At 46.8% G+C, this 18,259-nt stretch overlaps 2 protein-coding genes across 2 annotated transcripts in view; one reads left to right on the top strand and one right to left on the bottom strand.

Moving 5' to 3' along the window:
- LOC308038713 (tau-tubulin kinase 1-like) overlaps positions 1 to 590 on the bottom strand; it is a gene marked incomplete at both ends in the record, with an annotated part of 33,180 nt that extends 32,590 nt beyond the window's left edge. Inside the window, 1 exon segment of the mRNA XM_080341488.1 lies at positions 565 to 590. Coding sequence (XP_080197614.1) covers positions 565 to 590 — 26 coding nt within the window.
- A 2,458-nt stretch (positions 591 to 3,048) lies between these two features.
- On the top strand, positions 3,049 to 8,873 carry LOC308038712 (tau-tubulin kinase 1-like; the record flags this gene model as incomplete). Its single annotated transcript, XM_080341487.1, is given in 5 exon segments — positions 3,049 to 3,054; positions 5,750 to 7,332; positions 8,439 to 8,625; positions 8,627 to 8,715; positions 8,717 to 8,873. Coding segments are annotated over 5 exon segments (2,022 nt in total).
- Positions 8,874 to 18,259: the final 9,386 nt, after the last annotated feature.

Below are 18,259 nucleotides of genomic sequence, written 5' to 3'. Positions count from 1 at the left end.
GTCTCTGAAAATCAAGCAGCTTGTCAGGAATGTGAGTTAATTGTTTTACTAGTTGTTTTTAAGTGCACTGTAAAACCTTCTCCCACTTTTCCCATTCTCACTGCAAGCAGCCCTGTGCCTTCCTCCCCCTTCCCCCCCCCACTCCTTCTCAAGGTTTTTACTTGCAAGATGGGGTCAGGAATAGTTGTTTTCAGTAGTGTTCCTAAAAAATGAGTATTAGGAGGTGTTTTAAAACTTAGGAAAGCACTCGGAATTATAAGGAAGGAGGATCTTGTAAAATATTGTAATCAATGGTGGCTGCAGTAAAACTTAAGTTATTCGGAAAAGTGTCCAGAAAATAGAATCTTGTTGCAATTAATGTTGTTTTTGAGGCAAGAAGATCAGGACAAAATAAATCCCTACAAGAGATCATTAAAACTCGCAAAGTGCTTTGTTTTGGTTTGGTTTGCTTTGGTTTTGGTTTTGTTTCACAAATTATTGCATTTAAAATGTTTAAAACCAAGAGATGGGAGAAAAATGATAATCTGAAATTCTACAGTCTAAGAGAAAATTGATTAGGCTCACCTGAGAAACTGTTCCCTTTCCCCCATGTCAGTGCAGAGCTTCTGGAGACGGCAGGCTTTTCTGGTGAATGCCAGGCCCACTCTGTGCGGTGCCACAGACTGCTCTGCTGTGGGAGTGTAGGCACAGACAAGCTATAGGGTCTTTTCTCTATGTATTCAAGAGCTGTAAGATCACCAGAAAGCCATACAGGCATGGCAAGTGCTGTCATCACTCCATATTGCTAAAGGGACCTGGGCAGAGTGTGCGTGACTTGGCATGAGGCAGGACACAGAAGAGCACATTAACAGTCTGGATGCTGGTACTGCTCTTGAATTCACCAGCATGAGTCTGCTCTGTGCTGCTGTCTGAGAAGAACACATCTGGCTACATTCTTGGTGACAAGAGGACCTGGGAACTTCTAATGTATGGTTGTAAACTTGCTGTGGCAAGTGTTGCCAGCAGGTCAGGGGAGGTTCTCCTCCCCCTCTACTCTGTCCTAGTGAGGCCACATCTGCAGTACCGTGGCCAGTTCTGGGCTTCCCAGTTTAAGAAGGACAAGGAATTACTGCAGGGAGTCCACCAGAGAGCTCCAAAGATTGTTAGGAGTCTGGAGCATCTTTCTTATGAGGAATGGCTGAGAGATCTGGGTCTGTTCAGTCTGGAGAAAAGAAGGCTTAGAGGGGACCTTATTTAGACTCATAAATATTTCCAGGATGAGTGTCAAGAGGATAGGACCAGACTCTTTGCAGTTGTGCCCAACAATAGGATGAGGGGCAACAGGCACAGATTGAAACATAGAAGGTTCCATGTAAACATGAGGAGAAACTTCTTTCCTTTGAGGGTGACAGAGCACTGCAACAGGCTGTCCAGAGAGGTTGTGGAGTCTCCTTCTCTGGAGACATTCAAAACCCACCTGGACACATTCCTGTGTGATCTGCTCTGGCTGAATCTGCTTTAGCAGGTGGGTTGGACTAGATGATCTCCAGAGGTCCCTTTGAACCCCAACTATTCTGTAATTCCATGGAGACTGCACCTTTGCTGATTTTTGCAGTATTTGCAGCATCACTGGGATGTAGAAACTTTCCAGCTGCCATATTGGGTAATGTGAGTCTCCTCTGAGGATGTCCTATTGCCAATGATCCTGCTAATGTGAAACCCCACCAGTTTAAAGACAAATCCCTAGACTCCATGTAGCTGCTGATGAGCACGGGGACAGAGATGGACTTGAAGGCTCTGATTTCTGCCTCTACCAAATACAAGCAGGTAGATCTTTTTCTCTCCTGACTCTCCTTCCTCTTCATATTCTAATTGTAGCCTCTGTGCAAAGCAGGCATATTTATTGCCTTCCAAACACATATTGTTGCCCAAAGTAGTTACTAGCCAAATTTAATTTAAATTCAGTGAAAAGACAGAGTGTTACAGACGTGAAATGCAGAGACTTTGTGGGGCACACATGCTCAGACTAATTAACAGCCATATGCATTCCTGGACAATTGACTGGGAAGTCAAAAGACCCAGGAGTTAAGATCTAAGCCCAAGCAAGTTGGAAAAAAATGGTTCACTGCCCAAAGACAGGCAAATGTGTCTTCCGAGAAAGTGAGGAACATAGGCAGAGATCGGAGCTTGCTATAGGTAAAGGCAGTCTTTTGGACTCAGATTTGTCCAGATCCAGGGTAGCTCTGCCCACTCACAGTCTTGGTAGCTTTTTAAAATGGGATGGTTGCCTCAACTCATGGCATAGTTCCTTCTCATAGTGGAGTGAGCCTAGCAGAGGGCCACCGAGATGATGAGGAACTAGAACATATGACATACAGAGAGGCTGAGAGAGTTGGGTTTGTTCTGCCTTAAAAAGAGAAGGGTTGGGGTGGGATCTTATTTTTTCCTTGAATCACCTGATGGAAGGATGATGCCAGACTCTTCTCAGAGGATCACAATGAAAAGATGAGATGTGATGGACACAAGCTGGGTAAAAGGAAAATTAGATGTAGAAATTAGATATAAAGAAAAACTTTTTCAGCATGAAAAGCCTCAGACTCTAGGACAGGGTCCCAAAGAGGTTGTGAGATCTCCGTCTTTGAAGATACTCAAAACTCAGTTGGACAGGGCCTGGAGCAGACATCTCTGAGTTAGTCCTGCTTTGAGGAGTGGCTGGAGCAGAGACCTCCAGAGATTCCTTACACCTTTTTTATTCTACAATTTTAAGATGCAAGCTAAGACTCTCCACTCTTGATCTTCTGGCATCTTCCCACAGTTCCTCCCCATTGGCACAGCAGAACAGAAAAATTCTTCTCCAGCTTTTGGGAAAAAGTCCTAGAGCAGCTGAGTGACCTGTAGTACAGAAGACACATGATGACTGCCAAGAGAGGACAAACTGCGAACACCTGGTCCGGCAGGCTGTTTGCTTACAGCTAGCTGCTGATTACATTAACTCAACAGTGAAGCCAATCTCATACTTTGATGCCCTAGGACATTCTTCCTTGTTAACAGCCTCAGGTGACGATAGCAATGAAGGTAATAAAATATGTGTTAAATTAGTTGAGTTTGTAGGTAACTTCTGTCCTCCATATTTTTTGGCATATTTATGCTCTTCAGATTTTCTCCATGGTGCATTTGCAGTAGCAAAACAACAACAGCTTCGGGCTTCTTTAAGGAAAGCATTCTGACAATTTTGGGGTATTGCATGCAACAGGTTAAGCAGTCCAAGTCTCCCACAGGTAGGCAGAAGCCAAACAATCACTGTTGTGCTTAGGGTGCAATGTCCATGCAGGGAAATAGAAAATACATGGGGAATTACAGACAGAAGGGCAGTTCATTTGCTAAATACCACAAAGAATTTGTACAGCCAGAGGTGGAAGTACATTATGATTAGAAAGGTATCTACTGCACAACTGAATGACAGCAAAGGGGTACCAGAGCAGAAGAAGGAAAGAAGCATTATTTTTATTACAGCAACATCATGATGTCCAGCTCTGTGTCATATCTTACTGCTTCATGTGAATCTCATCTCAGTAAAACTTCTGATGTCTTGCAAGGGTAAGAGCTGTTGAGGAAAGAGGGGTTGCTGGAGACAGGGCTGCTGGTGGGGCAGACTGCAGGACACATAAACCGTATCTCTGACCTACAGAGGATGTACACTGCAGGACTGGATTCAGTTCTTCTTGACCAGAAATAGATGAGATGACACAAGCTCGTAGGAGCTGACGGGATGTATGAAAGTTTACATATGCAGAGAAACCAGCGATCACAAAGCTGTACCATCAATCACAGCATCTAGAAAATGGGATGAAGTAGAGCAGCAGGTGAACTGTTATTGGGGATCAGGTACTCCTTCCAGTGGGAGGCTCAGCACAAGGCAAGATGTTGGTCAGGGCTTCTTTAATCAGGTCCCAGTTCCACTGAGGAAGCGTGTCTGGTTAAGACTCCAGGCTAGCACTGCAGGTATATGTCCTGGGAAAACCACATCCAGCCAACAAGCAGAAGCCAATTTTAGGCTGCTAATGTCCAAAAAAATGCCTGAGGGAGGAAGTCAAGTGGGTAATTTCCTTTGCAAAGGGTGGTAAGTCCCTCTTACCAGTTCAAGACCCAAATCTGTCATCCTAAGAGAAAAGGTAGAGTGGGTCAGTGAAAGACTAAATCGACTAACAGGGTCATCTTCAGCACCAGACTTCAGCTTTAATGAAATAAGAGACAATGATTTTGAGTCCAGAGGCATTGCCAACACCAGCCTGTGTTTTAATTTATACGATATAAAAAGAAATATTAAATAGATAACAATTTTTCACCATGCATAACAGCTTGATGCTGCCCACTGAGCTATTTGAAATGTCCCTGTTATACATGAGCATAGAGATCTTACATTTTTCAGGCATACTAATAAGGCAGTTGCTCTGCACAGAATAACATGCAGGTTTACAGCACAATTTGAAATTGTGTCATTGGACTGAAAAGCTATTGAGGGCTTCTTTCCCTCTCAGAGACAAAATGTTCTGTTCCCATAGCCAGATGAATGTGCTGGCTGATGGCAGCTCTGTAGCCCAGGTAGTTAAATGGGTGCTTGTTTAGTCGTAGCCTCTGATACTGTCAAATGCCACTTGCAAACACCGATGTTTGGAGCCTGCTGTTCATAATTAGGACTGAAAAGTAACCTGATGCATTATTGATTGGTTGAGTTTACAGAGAGGCTTTTGTTTCCCAGCCCTCTTAAAGAAGAGTGACTTAAATGTTTTGGGATTTGGTTTTGGTTTGGTTTGGTTTTTTAATCCATTTTACAGAGTGATGCTTCTGTGGTTTTAATTTGCAACTAATAGTTAATTAGGCTAAACTTCAATGGACATTTATTTTGCCTATTTATTTTGCGATTTTTTTGCTTATTTTGCTTATTTGTTCAAGTGTGTGCATGTGTATGTGAGTTGCTGCTTTTCTGTTGGTCTTGTGATCAATTCACAACCTACCCCTGGTGCCTTATGGGCCATCTCTCCACCACAGACTGCTACTCAAGAAAGACCAGCTGTTCTGTCCTCCCATTGCTTTTAGTTTTTGGACACCCCAGAGTCTAATAATGATACTTTATATGTCAGCTTTCATGACTTAACTTGCTAAGCATTTTAGTGAAAGCTGAAGGAGCCTGTAAGAGTCAGAAGTATGAGTTGCTGGAGGGATGTGAGAGCAGGAGCGAGGGATGAATAGCATAGAGGGGAACACAGGAGCACTACAAGGGTATTGCCCCCAAGACAATGGTGGATAATATGGGAAAGTCATCAGCAAATGTAGCTGTCCCTGAGGGGCCCCTTGAGTTCACCATGGCCTAGGAATGAAAGAGAGTTGCTGAATGGTTCCAGTAAGGAAGAAGTGAATATGTAAATATTTAAATATTGCAATAAATATATAAATACTGAAGAAGACTGGTAAACATGAAAAAAATCCTGAAGAATTGCTTGCAAAAATCTCTTTTAGGTCCAGGTAAAGGCTGCTAACAAAGGAACTCCTTTGGCACATTTTTCTGCCTTCATTTATGAGTATGTGTGAATCTCTCTAAGGTTTGTATGAATTAAATGATTGAGGGATCACTGCTCAGGCATGTATTTTGAAAGTGTCATGGACTAGAACCTTTCGACTGATGCTTCCCACTGCTCTTGATTCTGATGTCTGTGTCCATGCTATGTCTGAATACTAACCCTTTTCTTTTGTCACATGTGTCTTCTTGCAGGCATATATGCTGAAGTCATTTGAAATGAATGGTCTGCCCAAGGCAGAGCCTTTAAGTTTGCCTTATCAAGACTTCAGAAAAGATATGTCAGACTACTGGGAAAAGCCTAAGGTATCCCAGCGGATAAAGAAAGTTGATTTCTCAAATGTTGTTTTGACTGCTCCTTGCAAACCTCTGGAACCTTATCTGGAAATAAATGGAAAAGAGGAGGAGGAGGAAGAAGACAATGAGGAAGAAGACGAGGAAGAGGAAGAGGAGGAAGGGGATGAGATTGATATGCACAATGGTTCCAGCAGTGGCCTGAGTCAAAAAAGCACAGAGCGCAGCCAGGAGTGTGCACCCTCCACACTCCTGGCTGATGACCAGAAGGGATCCAAGGGTCGTGCTTCCACTGCTGGTGGGGACCTGGAGCTGGAGGAAGGCTCCAAAACACTAGTGCTATTTTCGCCAGGTGATCTGAAAGAGTCTCCAGTGACCACAGACTTGGCTCCAGAAGTTGATCTGGGCACTCTTGCTGCACTGACTCCTCAGAGTGAGCGGCCACAGCCTATGGGTAGCCAACTGGATGTATCCAAGCCAGTGACCCTCTCTTCAGTCCTTAAATCTGAATCAAAGCCCCCTGTGACAGTGGCTACAGCTTCCTCCCCCTTTACCAAAGTTGAGCGCACATTTGTTCATATTGCTGAAAAGACCCACTTACATGTCATGTCTTCCAGTGGCGAGCTGATGAGGCATGAGGAAAACTGCCCTCCGGGCCAGTTTGAGGAGGTCATTATTGAAGAAGAGCTGGAGGACAACCTGGTGCAGATAGAGAATGAAAGCATACATTCAGGACTGGAAGGGGCACAGACAGAGAGCTCTGCGCTTTCAGCTAATCACATTGAAACCACCTCAGAAACAGCAGGGGAGCAGCTGCCCCTTCCCAATGCTGAAGCAAAGCCTCTCAAAGACAAGCCAGAGCTCTCTGACAAAGTGTCACTCTCGCTGGATTTGGATGAGCCTGGTAAAGTGGTGACAAGGGATCCTGACCTTGAGAAGTCAGCACTGGTGGCAGAACACCTGAAACGAGCAGAGATCCTCTTCAACACACAGCATAAAGGCCCCAGGAGGCCTCTTGGTTCCAGGTATAGAGGTCGAACACCTATTTTGTTCTCTGAGGAGGACACTGGCTCAGACCTTTCAACATCGCTTTCTACCAAAGAGAGGCTTTATAAGAGGGCAAAGCAACCTGACTTGGCTCGCTTCGTGACGGAGAGGAGGCAAAACTGCCTTCTTCGGCTGGCCTCAGGGGCCTCCTCCTCAGCGTCCTCCAGCGATGAGAGGCAGCGGGTTTCAGAAACCCTCTCAGCCACTGGTTCTGAGGAGGACACACATGACTCTGATGACTCAGTCCCAAGGAAGGCTGGGAAAGAGAAGGCTGCCCCCCTGGGGAAAGAAGAAAGACCCATAAGCACAAAGAGCAGAATTCCTCGGCCCATCACACCAGTGAAAACAACGCTAGAGGCGGCAAAGTCTGAGAGCTCCATGGCTGTTGCAATGGCCATGCTATGTAGCTCCCCACAGGATGCAGCTCTTGCCTACAGGTAAGACCAAAATGCTGAGCAATGCAAAATGTTGGACTTGTTAAGGAGGTGCAGCCAGGACTTTGCTCACCTCCTACTGCTTTACCTTTCACTTGGCTTGAATAAGCGGTCCATCCCTGTTTCCTACAGTAATTTCAGCTCACTGATGTGTGAAATTGCCACCTCTCTGCCTTCTTTGGCTCAGTCTGGCCAAAGGGCCAAAGCCCTCTTCTCTTGCCCTGGCTTTGAGGCCTTCTTCCGTTCCACAAGCTCGTTCATTTGGTCTGATCCTGCTAATAGCAGAGCCCTCCCATGTTGAGCTCTCAGTTTTGCAGCATACTTGGCACAGTTGTGACTGACCTGGCTATTGTGATAAGAGCTCCAAGGGCCGCAAGGTTGCCAATTGTGATTGCCTCAGAAGATGGCCAGCATGCAAAGAGGTGGATAGAGGGAGATGTACGTGCATGGGCTCTGTCAGTGACCCAGAACAGCGCGGACCACCTCCACATGGTCCGAGTTCCTACATATCCCTGTGTCTTGGGATTTTTTTGTAGGTACTTTGTTCTCTATCAAGTAAGCATAGACATATAAGGGGAAGTGAGCCTTCTGAATTCTGCAGTGTTTGGCTTTTCTTCCTGAACTTGGGTCTGGAAGTCCAGCCCAGGAGCAGAGATGCTGATGTGGCTCTGCCACAGGTCCAGCAAATTCTGCTCTTTCAGAGGTGTGGGGTGAAAGGAGGGCATCCCTGTGGGTTGGTTTATCTACCAGTAGTTACTGTCAGAGGCCAGCTGGTGCAATCCAGCTCATCCCCACATTCCCAGATTGTACCTGCTACCTTGAAAGAAGTTGCTACATCCATGCTGCATGTCAAGAAGAGTCACAGATATGTGCTATTGGCCAAACCATGCCTGTGCATTGTCTCAGAGAGTACTAGAGCATCGGGGCCAACACTAGTTAACAGCACGAGTGTTCAAACCAGTGCCTTGTCTTGTCCACAGCAAAACTCCTGTCATCCTGGTGCTGGAGACTTCTTACAATTGCTCAGCAACATTCATGCCAAACTTGCCAGGAGCCCTAAACCCCTTGCAGAAATTCCCTTTCATCCTCCCTTTTCTCTTCCTCTGCAGGCTTCAGGCACAGAGACCACCTGGAAGTGTCCCAAACCAGCGGCGAGCTACACAGACACAAAGTCGGCTTCCTCCTTCACTGAGCTCCACTTCTCTTCCTCCACGGAGCAGCTCATGGAGGTCCAGCTGTGGATCTCCCCTCAGAGCCCCTCAGAGCCCTGTCCTTCCTTCAAGAAACCCCAGTGCTTTCTCCCAGAAGCCTGCTGCCACCTTGGAGGGAAAATTCTTCTCCCTGCCAAAAGCATAAGCCAGGGACTGCTCTCCAGCGCGTTTCTCCTTCCCCCTCAGCGTGCAGCTCAGGCCCTGGGGCTGACAGGGGATTCCCTGACCTCTCCTGGTGTGGCCAAAAAGCAACAAAGAGCAAAAACCCAGACTCAGAGTCCAGCAACCAAAGGAAAGCAAGTGTCCCTGGAGAGTAAGGCAACTGCCAGATAATGGTCTTCTTCTGCCAGCCCTGGGTAACTTCAGCATATAGTATACAGCTGAGATGCTGCAGCACAGCCTTCCGTGCTGGACCCACAAGTGTATAGCAGTAGCTGTAGTTCAATGCTTCACACACTCTCACCCCACACAGTTGTGATCAGCTCCCGAGGGTCTGAGAGCATGTGAGCCACAGAACCTTCTTCAAGGGAGACATCCAGCCTGCAGCTCACGCTTGCTAATGCACAGCACCAAGCAGCAACCCAGGCAGCCTGCCTAGTGCCTAAGTCCCCTCCGTCCCCAGGCATTCCCCTCTCTCTAGCAATACCAGTCACCAACACCAACCCTGGCTTTGGAAAGAGGAGCAGAGATGATGAGAGGAAGGTCTGCTGGACAGGAAGGCTCCTGTTCTGCAAGCAGATCCCTCCTCTCTTGTGTCTGGGAAAATGCTAGCCTTGGCCTCCACCATCTACCTGAGTGCTGGCTCACTTCCTGTCACCTGTGTTAGCAAAGGATTGTCACCAGCTTAGCCAAGAAGGATGAATGCATCCTTGTGTGCTGAGATAAGAGCAGGGGCAGGCTGGAGCAGGGGGTCTTCTTTCCAGAGATGCCTCTGCAGGTGAGAATAGGAGACAGGCAGGTCTTGCTACCTGCTCCAGTGTGTCCCACAGAGGAGGCCATCTGGCATTTCTGCTCAGCGACACGGCTGCTCTTTCAGTAGATTCCTCTGTGGTGAATAGTTAGATAGAAGTAGGGCGGTATGGGCAGCTTGCTGGGAAATCAAGAGTGCTTGCTAATTGATGTAGAAGGGAGCACACTGCAGCTGCTTCTGTCTCCAATACCAAACTGTGATCTGTGGAGACCATACCTCCCAACATGCGTGGTTCCTCTCGACCTGAGTGTGGTTGTTGCCATAGGACTATAGTCCACCAAACACAGCTCCATGCTGAAGATGCAAATAGTCACTGGATGCCTTTGGCTTAGGTGCCCCTTGCACCTAAATTCCTTGTGCTATTATTGTCATGATCTTGGTGTTTGTGAATTTTGGCACTGTGGTTTCAGCCACAGCTCCCCTGCAGGGAAGGGTGGGAAATTATCCTGTAGCACAGGCAAAAGCTGCTGCTTTCTGAGGAGGTTTGCTGGCATGCCATGGGAACCTTGTGCGTTTCTGTCTAAGAGTACAGTGGGTTGAGTTGTGGAGGTCACGTTTATGTGTTTCCCAGTGCTCAGCTCTTCCACACAACAATGGGAATGTAAAAGCAAGGGCTGTATTCTTCAAGTAATATTATCAGAGCAGAAGCTTAGTGTTCCGCTAGAAATAAATTAACCAAGGTTTTAGCCCCCGGACTAATTAAGAATGTTTGAAAATGAAAGCCAGCGTGACTAATACCTGTCTGAGCTTGGTGAGATCTTGTAGCCACAAAATTTTCTCAATGTCTTGCAGGGGTAAACACTCCAGACCCAAATACTTTGGATCCCGCACCATTGACTTGCCTAAAAGATGTTTTGCATAAGGCAGAACAAAAATACGACTGTTCTGTACACCCATCCCCACAGTTGCATATTTACTCTTTGCAGACAACAAAGCTTGATAGGGGTGTCTGGACAATAATAACCTTGATTCATTTGAACATATATACAAAGAGTTACACTGATGGCCATTGAATCTGAGGAATCCTGAAGTTGTTTACATCTACAGGAACTGTTGGGGAAAGGAGCATGAGAGCTGTGATGGGGTGGCTGCAAGAACAGGGTACTCTGTGGACATCTGAACAGATTCCAGAAAGCCAGTGAATTATTTCCAGCACAGAAAACATCATCTGTTCCTAGTGTTGTTTGACAGGGCTGGGCTAATGGTGCAGCTGGCTCCACAGAGATCTGGGCCTGGCATGAGTTGTCTCTCCTTGTGGTTGTGCTACCAGCCTCATTGATCCAGCACAGTCCTGCATCCCTGCTGTCCCTGGCACAGAGGGGAGCAGGAGAGTGTGTCAAAAGCAGCGTGCTCCCTCAGTTATTTCTGATGAGAAAGAGCTGTGATGGAAGTGAAAGCTGACTGACTGCAGCAATGATTCCTCCCCAGACAGCCTGTGCAGGAGGTACCAGGTGCTGTTACTACTGAAAGGCTTCTAAGGGTAATTCTTGCAGGGCCTGACTGTCCCCCTGTGTCCCACAGGCTTGGGTGTCCAGACCTGCTCTCCTTCCCAGTAGCAAGCGACGCTGTGATCCTGGTTGGGTGTCACATTGCCTCTTTCATTCCTTCACCGACGTTATTTTTACAGGAGTTTCAGTGCTGGGCTCTTCCAGTCAAGTGGACTTCAAGAATTTGGTAACAAGAGGTGTCCCACACAGCTGCATTTTTCTGGCAGACGTGGTCAGAGGGATACTTGCAAGCCCCCTGCTAACAGCCCTGTCAGTGTGCTGCAGCAAGTGGTGCCTGGATCTTTATTTCAGGTGTCAGCAGAGGGACACAGAAAAGCCCCTGCCTTGTGGGTGCTGCTCTGGATCTCCTCCCTGGCTCTGATTTTCAAGGTTCTGCCCTTCAGTTGCTCAGTGGTGAGTGTGAACCCATGGTACGCCTGACATCAGGGTGCACAGCACACCCTGCTTGCAGAAGTTCCCATTCCTCTTGCGTGTCTCTCTGGAGGGATTTTCTGGCAGGCATGTGGACCAGCAGTGATGCTCTCTGTTAACATAACTGTTTAAACTGGCCAGCAAAAGGGTCAACAACTCCTCCAGGTCCTCTCTTCTTCTTACCCCAACTTGCAGGGAGGCTTGGAGGACACCTGCCCTAGTTGGAGAAAACATGGGAGATCATTTTTAGGGACAGCAGGGGACAAGGTCTGTGATGTTAGGGTTAAGTGGTTGAGGTATGCCAGACAATTTAGTATGGCATCACAGGACTTGGTGGGCTGTCACATCACAGAAATGCAGGAGATGCAAAACCCTATTGTTCCCTGCCCATGAAACATAGTGTGCAAGCTCCGTCAAGCCTTGAGGAAACACAAGGCTGCTCAAACATTGCTGTTGGTGTCTAGCTGCATCCTTGTTTCACTGCAAAGAAGAGAAGATCAAAGAGAAGACTGAGCTGACCAAAGCAGAGGAAATGGCTAGGAGGAATAAAGGAAACTGGGGTAAGAGGAGGAGAAGCAGACTTCTCAGCACTTTTCCATGTTTGCAGGAATTTCTGTGAAGAGCCTGACGCTACATGTGTTCCCCATGAGTGTGTTTGCTGCAGAATCTGTCATGGCTAACTGCAGATGCTTGTGCTCGTGTGCGTTTTGAGGTGACCCCTGAGACAGGCTGCCACCGTGCCTGCGTCTGTGCATACATGTACATGGGTGGTAGGAACAGAGAGGAGGAGCACTGTGGGGTTGTGTGTTGGGAGCAGAAGTGTCTTTGGGACTGCCAGTTATCATGAGATACTGCAAATGCTCTGTTGAGATGGGAGTCTTTGTGTTTCAGTAGCAAACATTTCTGAGTCAGTTGTCTTTGGAATATGTGAGAGGCAGGAGACTTTGCTAGCCTTTTCTAAGTAAAGAGTATCATATGTATTATTATGACAATATAAATAGTGCTCATTATATACATATGCCCTAGTAGCACTAGGCTAGTTTCACAAAGCACCTGGGAGTTTGCAACCACCTTTGATTCTGTCTGTTTGCCAGCTACTCAGTTGCATGCAAAGCAGTGAGCTGGGCTCCTGTACAGGCCCTTTTCCCTATCTACGGGTCCCGGGTGGGTGCCCATGGCCTCACTGTGTGCTGGCTCCCATGGTCTCCTGCAGAACCCTGAATGGTGGTATTGCCCTCCTTCAGCCTGTCGCTGTACTCTAAGGGGCTGGGACCATGCTGATTGTAACAGCAGAGCCAGTTGGCCTGAAGGCAGGTTGGCAGCATCTCCATGTGCATTGGGGTTGGTATCTTTGTGAGGCCAGAGAATAGCCCTGGTTGCAACACTGTGGTGAACCGTGACCCCAAGCATAGCCAGGATCCCAGGAAATAACAGTGGTTTGTACACCATGACTCTCCTCTCCCCTGGTCCCTAATTTTACCTCCTCAAGCAGATCTTGTCTTCGAAGTCACTGTGTACTCCCTGCAGGTCAGTCCCTTTCTGGCTGGGGGCTTGAAGCCCTCCTGGTTTTCTACAAAGCTTGAGGCAGACTTGTCCACCAACTCATGCAGCAGACCCTCTATCATGCAGACTGGTGCTCTAGGTTATAAGGAAGAACATTATCCCTTTTATTTTTGGAGCTGCAAATGTCTGGTAAGCAGGTTTGAAGTATGTATTGATGATGCCCTCTGTGCTAAAAGGAGGAAGGGAGCTGCCACAACAAATCCAGAGGTGGGTTCCTGTTAGGTACCAAGCTGAGAACTCGTCTTAGCTGTTAAACTAGAGGAGGCTGCAAGGCTGAGGTCTGACACGGGGTCGCTGCAAGGACGCAGGGGCTGATGTTCACTCAGCGCTTGGCTAAATGACCGTAGGGCTGCAAGGCAGAGGCTCTTGAACTGTCGCCTGCAGATGGTGTGAGGAGCTCTGCAGAACCGCGGGGCTTTAGGCAAGGAGCCCTGTGTGTGTGAAAACCAATGTCAGCAACACTGCTGTGCTCTGGGACCTGGGCTGCTGCTTCTCTGGGCAGGAATTGGAGCTGGAAACACGGATGATTTGTGTATATTGCCTTTTAACATGATAGCATGTGACTCTACACTCAGAAACATTGTATCTGGTGCACCCATGCCATTTTCTTTTGCCTCTGGCACAGTCTGACGAAGTCTTTAGGCCTGGAAACACGACTTCACTCCTTGGTACTGCCTGCCTGAAAATGTGACTGGTTCCCAAGGCTAAATCTCTCTACCTGTCTTCTTTTGCATTCTTTATGAAAGCGGCTGCAGAATGTTTACACACTGCAAACAGAATGTACAACTGCGACCGAGGAACCATGATCCGGTTCAACTGCATGGCAAAATTCTTGGCCATTATAATGAGCATAGAATGAGCAAAGTTCAGCTAAATGACACTTTAGCTAAGAGTTTTGAGATACATGTTAAGACTCAACTAATTGTGCTGGCGCCAGACAATCTGCACTGCAAGGACAGTATTCTTTGTAGTTCATGATTAGGCATTTTGCAAGTTACTCTTACATTTGTTAGAGGAGCAGACTGACCAAAACTGAGAGGATTTACCTGTCTTTAGGGTAGCAGTTGCTGGCAGGATTCATTTTTAGTAATAATGACTACACTCCTACAACAGTAATTTCACCATGTGCACGTTGCCTGGTGGCTATTGTGTGCAGACCACATTCAGGTATGTGTAGTATAGTTTCTTACCAAGTTTGGGAAGGACTGGTGGAAGGGGAAACAGGGTAGCCGTGAAAGCTCATTTTCATCAATTGGTAAGTTCATACGCTTTCATCACCTTCACTTAGGTACCTTTACTGAACACAGGAGATTCTGCAGGCAGGACTAGACACAGCCTACAAGGAGACAGCTGTCGTTTGTAGCCTGATGTACGCAGTACAGGGCTCAAACACATTACTTGTCCAAACATTCATAAACTCGCAGCCACGTGGCAGGCACACAGCAGACGTCTTCTGGTAAGTTGCTGTCGGCTTCTGTGGCTTCCTGAAATAGGCTCATTCTCCTGTTGCTCAGTTGTCACCTCAATTTCTCTACTGCTTTTTTTTGAGGGTATTGTCTGTGAGTTCTTGTGCTGCACAGTGGCATTATTTCAACGATTTTACCTTTGCTTTTTTTTTTTTCTTGTTCCTTTTTACTTTACATTTTTAGATTTCCTCTCTGGCATTGCTTTAGCTTAAAGGCTCTCTCACAACAGTCTTTCCCACAACCTAAATATATTGTTGCTAAACTTGAACCAGGGTTTGGCATCAAATATGGTCTTAGTTCCCAGAAGTCTGAATGTTTGGTTGAGGGTTGTGAGTTGAGCTAGCAAAAATAGGAGCTAAGACCCCAGTAAACACAAAAGTATTTATGCATCCTGTCCCCATGGAATGGGACATTAACCTAGCTTGATGCTACAAACATATTTGAGTTTCCTTGAATCAACCTCGTCTCTGATTCAGATTACCTAGTGTGTAACTATGCCTGTATTTCTATGCCTGTGACCCTGTTAATGTGATCAACACAAGCATATTTCACACGAAGCTCCATGTAGTGGATTTGCTTGCCTTTTCTAAATAAAGAATAAAAAATATCATATATATTATTGTAATAATATTATATATATATTACATATTATTAGTAGTATAACAATATAAGTAGTGCTCATTATATATAGTGGCTAAAGGCTCAAAACGATCCTGCGACCTTCAAAGAAGTGTCCTAATGCTGTGTGACTTCTGATGTGTGCAGGACTGATGGCTGTATATGATGGCTGTGGATGTAGGAACAGGGTACCTGTACCAAGCCCAAGAGAGCCTGAAAAGTATTGACGGAACCCGACTAAGCCCAACAGTGCCTGACAAAGCTTGACAGGGCCCAGCCAGAGCCAGACAAATCCTGACAGAGCCCGGCAGATGTCCACAAAGCCATACAGAGCTAGACAAACCCGACAGAGTGTGACAGGGCCTGACAGAGTACTACAGAGCCCAACAAAACTGGACAGAGTCCCACATTGCCAAACAGAGCCTGACAAAACATGACAGGTCCTAACAGAACCGTACAGAGTTGGACAGAGCCTGAGAGAGTCTGACAGAGACAGACAAAGCTTGACTGAGCCAGCTGGAACCTGACTAAGCCTGAAAGAGGCCAGCAAACCCAACAGAGATCGAAAAAGCCTTACAATTTTTGACAAATCTGACAAAGCCCTACAGAGCCCGACACAGACAGACAGATCGACACATGACTCATAAAAGCCCAAGAGTACTTGACAGGACCCAACCAGGACTGACAGGGTCAGACAAATCACAAAAGAACCCGACAGTGCTCGACAGGGCCTGACAGAGCCCGACAAATCCTAACAGAGACCTACAAATCCCAAAAGAGCTTGACAGAGCCTGAAAGGGCCTGAATGAGATGGCTCTTTATGGCTTTGTGGAGATCTGTCAGTCTCTGTTGGGCTCTGTCAGGATTTGTCTGGCTCTGTCGGCACCTGTCAAGCTTTGTCAGGCACTGTTGGACTTAGTCAGGTCTTGTCAATACCTGTCAAGCTGTATCAGGCTTTGTTGGCCTCTTTTGATCCGTGTTGAACTCAGTCAGGCTTTGCTGGGCTCTGTTGGGCTTTCTTGCCCTTATTCAGGCTTTGTTGGGCTCTGTCGGGCTTTCTCGGGATCTTATTGGGCTCTGCCAGGCCATGTCAGGATTTGTCGGATTTTGTCGGGCTCTATTGAATATTATGCAGCTCTGTCAGGCCCCACTGAGTGCTGTTGGGCTCCTTGAAGCTTTGTTGGGCCCTGTCAGGCTCTGTCAGGTTCTGTTGGGATCTGTAAGGCACTGTCAAGCTGTGTCAGGCCCTGTCGTGCTCTGTAACGCTTTGTTGAGCTCTGTCGTGCTTTGTCAGGCTTTGCCAGACTCCGTTGTTTGCTGTCAAGCGCTGTCAGGATTTGTCGGGCCCTGTCAAGTTCTGTCGGGTTCTTTCAGGCTCTGTTGGTCTCTGTTGGGCCCTTTGAGACTGTGTTGAGCTCTGCCAGGCTTTCTCAGGTTCCGTTGGGCTCTCTAAATCTTGGGTGAGGTCTATTGGTCTCTCTCAGGCTTTGCTGGGCTCTGTCATGCCGTGGCAGGTTCTCTCAGTTTCTGGTAGGCTCTGTTAGCCCCTGTTGTGCTCTTTCAGACCCTATCAGGCTCTTTCAGGCCCTGTCAATTCCTGCCAGGTTCTGTTGGACTCTTTCAATCTCTCTCTGGCCCTTTTGGGCTCTGTTAGGCTCTGTGGAGATCTATAAGTCTCTGCCAACCTGAGTCAGGCCCTGTCAGGCTCTGCAATGCTTTGCTGAGCTCTTTTAGTGTCTGTCGCAATTTCTCAGTGTCTGTCAGGCGCTGTTGGGATTTGTCGGGGCCTGTCGAGTTTTCTCAGGCTCTGTCAAGCCCTCTTGGGCTCTATTGGGCTCTGGCAGGCTTTGTCAGGCTCAGTCTGGCTTTGTCACGCTCCATAAGTGCTCCAAGGAATGGACGCTCTTGCGATGCTTGTATTCACACAATTATTGCATATTCATTTTAATTTGGGGCAATTTTTAACATACAAATCACCTACAGTAAGAAAGAATTACATAAAGCAGGTGAGGTGCAGAAATGACCTTACAACCCTAGCAGCTGCAGCTGGCCCACAAACAGACAGCAGCTCCCACTCAGGTACTTTTCCCACTGCGGAAACTCTGGCCACGCATGAGACGTCTCTCTACGGTTTACTGGCTCCCCGCCACATGCAATTAAATGCAATTTTATTACAACATACCTTAACTGCTGTCGTGGCCGGGGGTCTTTTGTCTGCTCCCACAATAAACAACAGAGGTGGAGATCTTTCAAAAAAAAACCTTGGGGCACGCCTAAGACGAGCTCCTCAGTTGTCCAAGCAGCCAAGCACAATGCCCTCCTGGCTGGCTCACCAAAATGAGGCGTGGAAATGACCTTACAACCCTTGAGGTTGTAAGGAAGGTATGTATTTTACAACGTCGTACACACACAGGGAATAGCTTCACTCAAAATGCGTGTGTGTTTTACAGTAGTTGTGAGCTTGGTTGAATACAGTAAAGTGTTACATACTCATGAAAGTTTTTAGGAACACCTATACATATTCATAACCTATTCCCAAGAAGGTGGTTCATATTACAATGAGTTCCGGGAGACCATATAAATAGTCTACACCTCCGTCTCCCCCTGGTTGGAGCTGCCCAATGATGGTGAACCCATGATCACTTTCTCTGTACACATTCACCTTTGGTCCATTGTGATGACTTGGTTAGATCTCAGACTGCTGAGTTGGTTAAAACTGGCGTATCTCCTGTCCTGTGCCCAAGTTTCTCTCTTCTTCACCCAAGGATGCACCAAGGAGGCACCCAAGGAATATTACCTTTGCAAGGCACCAGGGAAGTCCTGTTTCTTGTACAATAAGTTACACAAAACTAAGCAAGGCTAGGCAATAGTGATGTAGGTTAAAGGGTTAACTGTCTAAGTGTCTTTAATTGTTAGTAAGTTAATTGTTAGTTAATTAATGGTGAATTCCCTGTATCACGGGGTTAGACAGATTTAGTTATTTCACGATCTTTGCTTCCATCTAGCGTCAATTGTAGAACATTCAGTCTGTTTCGGCGGAGATTCTGTCTCTTTTCATCTGTCTGATGATCTACCTCTCCACGTTGGCAGTTCTCCTCTGAAGCGCAACTGGTACACACATGGAGTAAATGATTAGTTCATTACATAAAATACATCTCTTAATTTCTAGTCAAACATAAGCTA

The sequence above is a fragment of the Nesoenas mayeri genome (assembly GCF_963082525.1).
Source record: "Nesoenas mayeri genome assembly, chromosome: 3".
NCBI lineage: Eukaryota > Metazoa > Chordata > Aves > Columbiformes > Columbidae > Nesoenas > Nesoenas mayeri.
Note: the sequence above shows the minus strand (reverse complement) of the source record. Positions and strands in the feature narration are given on the sequence as shown.